At 31.5% G+C, this 12,613-nt stretch overlaps 1 protein-coding gene across 1 annotated transcript, besides 6 other annotated features; it reads right to left on the bottom strand.

The window, feature by feature from the left end:
- Positions 1-6,846: a repeat region (Identified by RepeatMasker using a combination of RepBase library and repeat library created with RepeatScout).
- Positions 6,847-7,320: a repeat region (Identified by RepeatMasker using a combination of RepBase library and repeat library created with RepeatScout).
- Positions 7,321-7,411: a repeat region (Identified by RepeatMasker using a combination of RepBase library and repeat library created with RepeatScout).
- Positions 7,412-7,424: 13 nt separating this feature from the next.
- Positions 7,425-7,889: a repeat region (Identified by RepeatMasker using a combination of RepBase library and repeat library created with RepeatScout).
- Positions 7,535-7,945: a repeat region (Identified by RepeatMasker using a combination of RepBase library and repeat library created with RepeatScout).
- A 194-nt stretch (positions 7,946-8,139) lies between these two features.
- Positions 8,140-8,222: a repeat region (Identified by RepeatMasker using a combination of RepBase library and repeat library created with RepeatScout).
- A 1,529-nt stretch (positions 8,223-9,751) lies between these two features.
- UA08_08045 (hypothetical protein) lies at positions 9,752-11,840 on the bottom strand (the record flags this gene model as incomplete). Its single annotated transcript, XM_020262962.1, has 5 exons — positions 9,752-10,860; positions 10,924-11,045; positions 11,102-11,412; positions 11,481-11,510; positions 11,571-11,840. 5 exons carry the CDS (start codon positions 11,838-11,840, stop codon positions 9,752-9,754), a joined length of 1,842 nt encoding a protein of 613 aa, XP_020117017.1.
- Between the last annotated feature and the right edge of the window lie 773 nt (positions 11,841-12,613).

Genomic DNA, 12,613 nt, shown 5'->3' with positions numbered 1-12,613 from the left:
TTCTATCGTCTTGAATTCACTGAGATAACTTGAGTATACGATCTTCTATCGATCAGGATATTCTATCTTGTTTTAAGACTTCATTTGTTTCTTTACAACTTTCGTATACCAGAAGCCTATTAACTTCGCCCGTTAATAGCTATCCTAGCTATACTCGACGGTAAATAACCGAAGTTTCCGACAGAATCTTTAAGATATATCTTACTTAGATATAACTCTATTTTATATATAATAGTAAATAAATTATAAATAAGTCTAATAAAATACTAGCAGCATTAAGCTTCCTTAATAGAGAAGTTATAAAATAATTTACTCTATATATCACTAATTAGTACCACACATATAGCAATAAAGAATAAAGAAACTCTAAGACAATTATAATATTTTCTAGTTATTAATACTATAAAGAAAAACTTAACCAGTTATAGAGAACTATTAATAAGAAAATCAAAGCTATTAATAAGATATAACATATTAAATAATAAACCTTAATAGGAAAATATATTTTAAAATTCTTATAGATATTAGAAAAACTATTATAGAATAATCAAGGATTCAGAGATTAGTTCTATAAAGGACTAAAAGACAATATTAAAGACTAAATCTTAATAATAATATCATAACCTAAAATATTTTAAGTAATAATAGAAGTAATATCTTAGATTAATTTAACTATCTATACTTAATAAATAAAAAAAAGAGAGTTTAAAAGAAACAAAGTAAATACTTATTAAAAATAAATTAAAGATAAGAATAGAGATATAATAATACAGTTAAATGTAATCTTATCTAAAAAGGAAAAAGACAAACTAAAAAAGAATAAAGCTTGCTTTAATTATAGAAAATCAGGTTATTTTGCAAATTAATACCAAAAGTTAAAAAAGAACTAAAAACTAGCTATTTTAGATTTAAAAAAGCAAATCACAATAATGATTCTACTGATTTTAATTAATAGCAGCAAAGCTAATGAAATAGCTGATAATAAGATTAATTCCAATAAAGATTTAAAGCAATCAGTCAAAGACAAAAAACAATAATTAGAATAGATAATGAATTATAAATAAATCCAAGCAGAATAAATATAATAAACTAAAGAGTAGAAGGCTCTAAAATAACTAAAAGAAATACTTAATAATTTAAGTAAGAAAAATAAAAGACAAGAGAGATTCAATCTTAGAAGAAGTATTAAATAAATAAGATAAATTAGTACTGATATAAGGGAGGGATGCTAATCTTATAATTTAAGAGAAGAATCAATTAGCCAGATATTTCTCACATATCATCTTGAAAATATAAAAGACTTATTAGAAGAATACAGTAAAGACGCTAATTTAAAAGAAATTAATATAGAAGACTTTGGTATAGAAGATACTCAAGCAAAATCCCTATTAAAAGAGTTGCTTTATACTTAATCAATATTATAGGATAATAGGCCAACAATAATAACTCATAAGAATCTATACCAAGAATTAGACAAAAACCCTATTAAGAAAAAATCAAAAGAAGCATAGAATAATATTATTTAGCCTTAAGAGAATGACTAGTGTAGTTACATATTAGCAAACACAACTTGCTGGAAGAGGTCTTAAAAAAAATAAAAAGATCATATTAAAGAATATAAACACTATAAAGAATAGACATATTATATATACTAATAATATAGACAAATGCATGCATTTTTAGCAAATATATATAAATATATATCACATAAGCAAGGATGACGCTTTTACAATAGAATAACTAGACATATAAGAAGTTACTCTTGCCATCACTATCTAGCACTAAAAGGAAATTTGCATTGGGAAGTATATTAGACAATATATTATAATTCATCATATAAAATACATCTTGCGGAGAAAGAATAAAAGAGATGGTTTCTGAGAATCCTAGAAGTAATTAAAGAATCAAGATTTGAATATCCATAAGAATAGATAGAATATTAGTGTATCTATTAAGAATCTGTATATCCCTATCATAATAATATTATAATCACCAAATACAAAGCAGAAGGACTACATAAACAATATTATTATAGTATTAAAGAATATTTCAAATATTGGCAAAAATATTAAGAAAGGCATATAATTATAACTGAATTTATTACAATAATTATAGAATAGAAAGCAGTTAGTTAAACAGTAATAATACTAATAAAGATCAATAGAAAAGATACAAGAATCTTATTAGATTTAAGAGCAGTTTATAATTATATTAAAAAAGAATTTATGAAAAAAGCAGGACTACCTATAACCTAGACTAATAAATAGGTAATAATTATCTCTATTAGTGAAGAAACAATCAGTCAAGACTATAAAAGATAGGTATTAAATATTATTATAAAATCAGGATAATACACCACAACAGTTATGCTCAATATCATATTAATATTAAGAGAATATTATAATACTATATTTAAAATAGCATAGTTACAAATGCAAAATCTAATAATTAACTAAACAAAAGAAATAGTAATCATTGATAAGATGAAGCTGAAAACATAAATAATTAAAAAAAAAAAAATATTAAAGAAATTGCACAGCTATATAAGAAATCAAAGAAAATCCTTAGTATACTACTAAAAGCTAAAGGGTTAGCACAAAAGACAAAAAAATAGAAATAAAAGGTGATGTTTGCTAAAGATATTAAATATATCAACAAAGAAAATAAAGTATGAAATATAAAAAAGCCATAAAATGGTTAAAGAGACTTAAGTGATAAAAAAGAGATATAAATCAAAAATAATAAAATAAAAGAAATTAAGATAATCTAATAAGCACAAATAATCAAGAAAATAAGAATTATAGAAAGGACACAGAAGATAAAATTAAAATCAAAAGAATTATATAAAAAGAAACTTACAGAAATATTAGCAAAATTACCTAAGAAATACTATAAGTTTATTGAACTATTTATAAAGAAAAAATAGTGATTATTAATATATAACAAAGAATTTGAAGTATAAATTAAACTAAAAAAAGGATTTATATTATTCTTAGTTAAGTAATACCACAAATCAAGAGATAAACTAGAACTTGAGAATAAGTTTACCGACAGGTTTTATAAAGTAATATATATACAATTAGGACATGGAAAGACATTAGCATGATTAATATTTATTAATAAGAAAGATATAACTAAATGAATAGTTATTAACTACAGAGCACTAAATAATGGAACAGTAAATAATATAAATAAGACATCTTATCAGGAATAGAAGAAAGATCTCTTGTAGAAAGCAAGGATCATAATACTCTTTGATATTTAATAGGATTATTATAACCTACAAATAGCTGAAGATGATATTTAGAAAATAATATTCTTTATGGATAAAAGACTGTTTAAATAAGTAGTTGCATCTATAGGTTTAAAGAACTTATCAGCACAATTTGTATAATATATAATATATATTCTATAAAAATACTTAAACAAGTTTATTATAGTCTACTTTAATAATATTATTATATACTTATAAAATCTAAAGGAATATAAAGAATATATATAACTAGTTATAATAATACTTATAAATAAAGGATTGATACTTAAAATTAAGAAGTGTAAGTTTAACACTATAACTATCAATTACTTAGAAATAGTTTATATACTAGAAGGATTAAAGATCTAGCTAGAAAAGAAAAATGCAATATTTAACTGGTCTATCTTAATAAATATCAATAAAATATAACAGTTTCTAGGTGCAATAGAATACGTCAGAAGATATTTAAAGAATTATATAGAAATAATATAATTAATCATAGAATTATTAAGAAAAGATTAAGAATTTAATTAGATAGAATAACAACAGCAAGCATTTAAGAAAATCAAGAAATTAGTTAGAAAAGCATTAATTTTTATGCTTTATGATCTAGAAAAACTAAATATAATTTAACTAGATATATCAGAATATATATTAGGAATTGTTTTAGAATAACTAGAAGATAATAGAAAATTAAGATCTATTACCTTCTACTTAAGATAATTTACTACTATAGAAAGGAATTATAATATTTATAATAGAGAATTACTCATAGTAATTAAAGTATTTAAGTAATAGAGATACTATTTATAAAGAGTTAAAGAAGAAACAGTTATAAAAAGTAATTACTATAATCTAAAATACTTTATAATAATAAAAGAGCTTACTGGCAGATAAGTCAAATAGTTAAAATATTTATCAAAATTTAAGTTTCGAATTAAATATATCAAAGAAAAAGAAAATATTATCACTAATATATTAAACAGAAGAGCAGATTATACAATTAGAATACAACAGCCATAAATAAATATATTAGTAGAAGATAAAGATGAAATTCACTATAATAATAAGACAATACTAGTAATAACAATTATAATAGAAAATAAAGATTTTCATAAAAAGATAATAGAAGCTACCAGGAATAACAAAATACTACAGATAGCACTATACAATAATAAAGCAGTAATTAAGAATAGATTAACTATTTAAAAAGGATCAATATTAGTACTATTTTTAATGATTATAAAAGTCATTTAAATGAACCATAATTTGCCAATCAAAGGACATCATAGAATTAATTAAATAGTAAAAAAAATACAGCAAACATATTATTTTCTAAGAATAAGAAAATTGATTAAAAACTATATTAAAAGATGTGATAGTTGCAATTACAATAAACCAATCAACTACTAATCATATAGAAAAATACAGATTCCAGAGACATTAATAAAAGCATGATAGAAGATTATAATGGATTTTATACAAGGCTTACCAGAGTTAAAAGATCTTATTTCAGGAATCATATATACTAAAGCTATTATTATTATAAATAAACTTACAAAATATATTATTCTAAAATTAATACTAAAGAATTTAATAGCACAACAATGCGCAATACTAATATTATAAGAAATATTCATAATATTTAGATTACTAAGTAAAATTATATCTAATAGAGACAAGTTATTTATATTTAAATTTTGACAGACAATTACAAAAAATTATAAAATAAAATATAATCTATCAACTATATATTATTAATAGACTAATAACCAGATTAAATAAATAATTTAAGTAGTTAAATAATATCTAAGATATTATTTAGATTAGAATCAAGATAATTAGATAAAATTACTACTAATTACTCAGTTTATAATAAATAATATAATAAATACATTAACAGAATAAGTACTGCATTTTACCAATCTAAAAAGAATTCCAAAGATGAGTTAGGAAAACATCAAATAAGAAAAAATATTAAATAAAATAAATATCTAAGCAATATATATATAATTGATGCATAATAATCTATTAAAAGATATTAAATAGACAGAAATAAGAATAAAGAAATATTATAATAAGAAACGTAAGGATATGTTAGCACTTAAAAAGAGAGAGAGAGTTTATCTTCTATAATAAATGCTAGGATCAAAAGGTTTTAATATCAAAAATATAAGACCAAGCAATAAATTTAATACAATTAAATTTAGACTATTCACTATTAAAGAAAAACTTATTAATAATAATTACAAACTCTAGCTATCAGTAAGAATACAAATACACCTAATATTTTATATCTTATTATTAGAATTAACAATTAATCTAATAAATAAAAATAAAGCAGTAGATAATAAGGAGTATAAAATTAAAAGAATACTATAATACAAATTAGAAAAAGAATATATCTATTATCTTATAAGATAGAAAGGATATAGATCTAAAAAAGACATATAGAAACCTATTAAGCACTTAAATTGCTCTAAAAAGATTTAGGAATAGAGATAAAAATATGATTAAGAAAGATAGAAAGATCAAAATTAATATTAAAAATAAGATTATTATTTTACAAAGTAAAAATAACAGCTAGAAGCTCTTTAATCTCTTATTATTCTTTCACTTATTTTACTTTCACTTTTTCTTCTATCTTTTCTAATCTTTCTAATTCTTTAACATCCTTTATATCTATTTAAAGAAATTTGCCTATATACTTTCAGAGAAGCTTCTTTTATTTTTATAAATAAGAAAGATAAATTATAAGGGCTATAATCTCTTATTAAGCTTTCTTTTTATCTATTTTAATTTTATCTTAGGCTACGATTAAACACTTTTATAAAGACTTAAAATTTACTATTTTAATATACTTATAGTTGCCCACACAAATATAATTACTATAATAAAAAAAACCTTCAGCCTTTATACAGACATAATTTAATTAATAATAATAATTATAAAAAAAAAGAAGGATGACTTTAAATCTTTTAATTTTATTAGTAAGATTACAATTTTTAATAGTTTTATTTTACTTTAAAGATATAGTTAGTATAAAACTATAAGATTATACATTTAGAATATTTAGAAAGTTAAGATTAGTTATCTACACTTTAAAGAATACAGGCTATTTATTGAGCTATTAAGATACCAGCCTTTAAAGAAGAGGATTATCAGAGAATTAAAATATTATAACCAATTAATAAGTAATAATAATAAAATAGAATATATATTATACTACAGATATTAGGATCAAATAAGATAGGGTTACTATCATACCTATTAGGACAACAGTATGACAGGAAATATACTAGAACTACCAAAGATATAAAGGCCTACTCATAGCCATTAGATCCTAGATATAGAAAGAATGATAAAAAAAAGCTATATAAGGACACTCATTTATTATATATTTAATTTTCTTCTATTATCTTAAATTAATTATAATAACTTAAGTATATAATCTTCTATTAATTAGGATATTCATAATCTTATTCTTATTTCTTTCATCTACTGAGACCTTTCAACCTTAGAAGCCTATTAACTTCGCCCGTTAATAGCTATCCTAGCTATACTCGACGGTAATCAAACCGAAGTTTCCGACAGTCAGCCATTATTAAAAATATATTAATCTTGCCTTCTCCTTTATTACCTAACTTTATCTTTATAACTCTCACTTCTTCTTCCTCTATTAGGATCTCTTTAATATTTAAAAAATATTTAACCAAAGATAACAATTTCTTAAAAGCTTATTCTTAGATATATAAAGAGATATATTTCAAAGCCATTCCAGACAATAATTGCTGGGCTCTTACAGAATAAGTGATTAGACTATAACAGGGATTATAAGAATGTAGCTAGGATTTAGCTTTAGCCTAGGAATAGATTTAAATATATATAACATATATATATGTATGCTCAGCAGCTAATTACTGCTTTATGAAGGCCTGAGGCCATCCACAGTTATAAGACGGTATGTGCCAAGCCGCTAGTCCAATTAGCAGCGGGAAGCCGGGCGAGGTCACGTGCCCGCTGTACTTTGAAGCTATTCCCAACTCCATCCAGGATTCCGCCTTACAGGGCCGGTAGTTGTTCTTTCCTCTTCTTCTTCTCTCCAGTTTAGTCTCTTCGTGTTTAGCGACCAAATAGATTTGGCATTGCATCGTCACACACTTCAATACCAAGAAAACGCCTATATCTAAAGACTAAAGAAGATATAAAGAATGCAATAATAGATAGCATAGAATAATATTATATTTATTACATGCTTAATCAAACTTTAATATTAAATAGCTACTATGGCTATCTAAGATTAAAAGATGATATATACTAAGAGTAAGAGGCTATCTTTTCTAATCACTATAAAATAATTTCATCTGACGTCCAGCCTTTTCAAGAATAGGTAATTAACCAATTAGATAGCAGCTAAGGCATAATATACCACTCAGCTTAATAGTGAGTCAATTTGAAAATAATCAACAAGGGCACCACGTTATCTTTACTTCCAACATATTTAATGACAGTAACCTATTCACGGTTTCTAGATTAATAAGACTAGATTTTCCTAAATAATTATAACTGTATATAACTTTTACTATAGCCACTATCCCTATAGCAAAACCCATCTCATCAAAGTTGTAAATATTATTGTCAACAATACCATATTTAACCTTCAACTATTCTAGTTGCTCGAAGAAAGAGTAGAATCTCTTGCAGCAAGCAAAAGATTTACTATATCATAGAGCATATTAGGCCTAGAGGGACATCCCTAGCATTCTAAAAAGAATATCCAATCCTAGAGCAAGGCCTCCTTAGTAGGGGTTAATTTTCTACATTTTATACCAGCTTTTTAGTGTTTAATTAAGTCCTACTGTTGTTCCAATAACATTGACTTACTGACGTCAAAAAGACGTGCAGCTTCGCGCAAACTATCAATTTATTTATTTTTTAACGCATCAATAGCAAGAAGAAGCCTTCCCTCATAGCTAGAATCTATTTTTGCATGTTTTTTAGGCATTTTTAATGTTGTAAAGTTCGTATGAAAATGATGATTTGAAAATCGAGTGGAATTTTTGGTGGGGTGTCGGGTTTACTCGGGAAATACGTTAGGGTTCGTTCTAGAAAGCTTCTGCGGCCCGTTCCGGCCCGCAATACAGAGTCGTGAGTCACAATGCATAGTTAAATAATCCAATCATTTCCCTCTCTAATAAAATCTCACAACTCTAGTCCGCAGACAAACAGCAGTGATACATGGCCTCTTTCAGAGAAATCATCTCGCGATCTCCCTTCCTCCACTCCCTACGACAATCCCGCTGCGTGATACCCGTGCGTCCTGAATTCCTCAAATCTGCTTCCATTAACTTCGTCAATCCCCGCCACCATGTTGTCAGCACGGACCAGGTGACGCAGGTCTTTCCAGCGTCTATAGTTGAGGGGCTGAGTGATGAGAATGTGTTGGCGTTATTCACCCAGGGCATTTTTGGCGGGTTTGTCTTTGGCTTTGAAAGGTTTGTTCTGCGCTGGGGAGGGTATAATGTGTTGCCCGTGAGGTATACTGGTAAATGCTCTTCTTTCCGTCTGTTAAAAATACAGTACGTATGTAGAGGGGGAAATGTTCCAGGCTGACGATCACAGGATTTCAAACCCCTTCAGACGCTATAACAATCTGGGATAAATCCGCGCTGCCTAACGCGTATCTGCTCCCTACTGGTAGCAATCTCTTCGGATCCTTTCAACTACTTGACAAACACATAGCTGCTAATCCATCAAAAGATGGGGCTGCAAGTTATGTAGACTACGGATTTGGCTCAGACCAGTACATATTTGGCGGCTGCCATCGATTCCAGATTACCAGGTTAAGGACGGGTGCAGAGGCAGAGCCGCAAATTCAGCTGGAATTTCAAGGAATAATATGCAACCCGCAGAAAAATCAGCCGTCGGGGGCAGAATATACCAAGTGGTTTCATTATGTTTATGCGAGAGCGCTGTTTGCGAATGGGATTCGGTCTGTGGTATCAAGGTAGTTTTGTTGCGTGGTAGATATTAGAGGGCCATTGGAGGCGTTTGGCGGTGTCTGTCTAGATATGTAAAAATAGATATAGAATATACCCAGCTCTGTTATATAGTAAAATTGAAACAGGTCCTTCATTGAAGTAGAATATTCTACATGCGCTTTTCACTTTTTCCTAGTATAAGATCTATTATATAGTAATCTAAAACAATAACAAAAACCGAAACCAAAGCTCCGAATATATATGCCAAAATACATATGCAAAAATACATACCAAGGGGGTGGATATGTGCATGCAGAAGAGCACTATACAAATATATGCTCAACAAACTGAAACGAAGTATAACCCAGTCCAGACTCCGTTAGTGTGTTTCCAATATTATAATGTATATTCAATTACTTTTCGACGTTCGACGTTCCCTTTCGCAGATATTCCTTGCGGTGTATAAACAATAATCGTTATCGTTGGTATAAATAGCATCAAGTGAGAAGCAGAGAAATCAAGCTTCTGCTTTGGAGGACGCCTCCTTAGCAGCCTTCTCAGCAGCAATTCTCTCCTTTCTGGCTTTCTCCTGTGCTTCGAGCCCAGTTTTGGCGATAGCATGAGACTTGTTCAGTTCGATATGTTTGATGAAGAAACCGAGCACCAAGCCCACTCCGCCCATGGCAGTATAGAAAATCCACGCACGACTTAGCGCAAATGTCATCGCTGACTGGACAGCGTCCCTTTGGTCTGTAGGCAAGGATTTGAGCAGGGATGTGTCGCCGCCGGCCATTGAGTCGGGAAGTTGGCTGGTAAGGCTAGTTCCAAGGATTGCTTCAAGGTGAGGCTTTTGTTGCGCGAAGACGTTTTGGTAGATCACTCCGCCGATGACCATGGCAATTGCGGCGGCAATCTGGCGTATGAATCCAAAGGTGGCAGTGGCCGTTGCCATGTCAGACGGGTGCACGTTGGCTTGGAGAGCGACTAGGGGCGATTGGAAATTGGGGCCAACACCGGCTCCAGCAATGAGTTGGTAGATGATGATTCGTGGCCAGCTTTTATATGGTTTTAGGTCAATGAAAAGTCCATAACCGAGAGTCATAAAGGCTAGACCGATCCAAATGGCCTCTCTGTAACGGCCAACTTTTCTGATGAAAAATCCAGTGCCCGCAGAGACAACCGAGAGCGAGAGAACCTGGGGCAATGTATAGACACCGGAGAGGATCGGAGATGCCAAAAGGATGGATTGGAAGTAGAGCGGCATGTAATAGGAACCGGAAATGAATACGCAAGAGTGGCAGAAGCATACGGCGAATACCACTATGTTTTGGCGAGTCTTGAAGAGCCGCATGGGTATGGTCGGGTACTTGGCAACCTTCCACTCAATCAAATAAAAGACACCATAGGTCACGATACCAAAGACAATGAGACAAATAACGGTTGCTGAGGCCCAGGGGTAGTTGACACCGCCGAATTCGAGTCCGAAAAGGAACATTAAAGTGGCACCGATGCAAGTTAAGACGCCTAGCCAGTCGATAGCCGCTAGACCATCCAAAATGCGAGTCCTTGGGGTGTGTATTGAGAGGAAAAAGGTCAGGATAGTAAGAGAGAGACCTCCAACGGGCACTAAAAGAATTTTTCTTTAAGTTAGTTCGACTGATTATTTCGCTTAAGAGGGGAAAGGCGTACAGTTGAGATAGAAGCACCACCGCCAGGTGACATCAGTCGTGAAAGCGCCGCCTATAATCGGACCTAGAGCACCTGCAATGGCCCAAGTGACACCGAAAAGGCCGTAATACATAGGTCGTTCTCTGTATTCCACATTAGTCTGGGAATCGGTGATGTCTCTCGAACGGGATAACCATACCTGACACTAAACAAGTCGGACACAGTAATGTTTGCCAACACGATGAGACCACCACCGGCTGCACCCTGTATGGCTCGGCCGGCAATGTTCATAGCGATACTGTAGGACAAGGCGCAGATCAGGCTGCCTACCAAGAAGAGAACATTTGACATTAAGATGATTGGCTTTCGACCAAAGATATCGCTCAGCTTGCCCCAGAAAGGGGTGCAAGAAGCATTCGCTAACATGTACGAAGATGCCATCCAGGAGTAACCGCTCTGAGTGGCGTGAAAGTGCGTTGCCATGACTGGAAGTGCCGTTGAAACGATGGTCTGTTTAGTTAGGTTCTTGTTAGCATCTATGCCCAACTGGGAAATTGCAGGGCTGGTTGGGACAATACCATATCGAGGGCAGCCAAAAATACCGAAAGCTATTCACGCAAGATTAGTTTGACTAGATAAGTACCCTGAACGCCGTTGTCGATACATACACATAATGCGCCCATGACAATGACAGTCTTGCTTTTCGTCATTTTTTGGGACTGAGAAGACACCGTCTGCGTGACAGCGTTCTCTTTGGGTGGCGAATTGGCATTTTCTTCAATCTCTTCATCGTTATCGTCTACTGAGACGCGCTGCGGCATTTCTTCCTCTCCGAGATGCTTCTCTTCCAGGGAGCTCTCAGCGTGAGCTTCTATCGTCGTTTCCGAAGTTTGTTCCCCTCGGACGTAGTCAGCGTCGGAGTCGATCTTTTCCGCCATTTTTTTATTCTCCCACACACGGGGTATACTACTACTCCCTGTGAATGTTCGACCGGGAGAAGTAAGAAATGCAGGAATCGCAAATTTTCAGTCGATTAGAATTGAAAGGGGATGACGCTGCGGTGGATTATAAATTTTTTAGGTAGCGTTCCAGACTAGTTCGGCGTTAAGGGAAATACAGAGGACTGCCGTTCTGCCCACGGGGCATGCTCCGTACAAATAGAGACCAGGGTTCTCACACTAAATAGAAAATACGGAGTAGTAGGCGCATTCCGTCCATTTATTTTGCACGGAGTAGTTAACTAGTTAATTAGCATGTACGTTTCTCGCGTAAGCAGAGCCTCTGGACCTCGGAGTTAGGGCGTAATCCTCCTCGGATTTTGTGAGTTCGTTACTACTTACCTCTGCGTTTGACAGGGATCACCAAAAGTCGAACTAATGTAGATGGATAGCGTTGATTCGGCGAGAGCCCTAATCACCGCCAGTCGAGAGCTCCACGCCAGATGTGATGTATTTGATTTTATACCCTGCGAGTGATGTACGTGAAGCACGATGAGCGTTTGATATGAAATTTGCGAATCCAGGTTACGGAAAATTACTTGACATTACATAGCATCGCCTAACAATTGGGCCTTAATACCGCGAAATTACTACTGCATTACCCCGTGTAGATCCTTGAAAACTTTGTGTGGGTTCTTAAGTCCGACCACTCAGAGGTGCTCACGTGCTGTTCGTACCTCAGGCTCTCTCCACTTAGCCTTGCAGTGACTCAT

This window comes from Talaromyces atroroseus, assembly GCF_001907595.1.
Source record: "Talaromyces atroroseus strain IBT 11181 chromosome Unknown scaffold_12, whole genome shotgun sequence".
Lineage (NCBI taxonomy): Eukaryota > Fungi > Ascomycota > Eurotiomycetes > Eurotiales > Trichocomaceae > Talaromyces > Talaromyces atroroseus.
The sequence above is the reverse complement of the archived record's forward strand: the minus strand, read 5'-3'. Positions and strand labels throughout refer to the sequence as shown.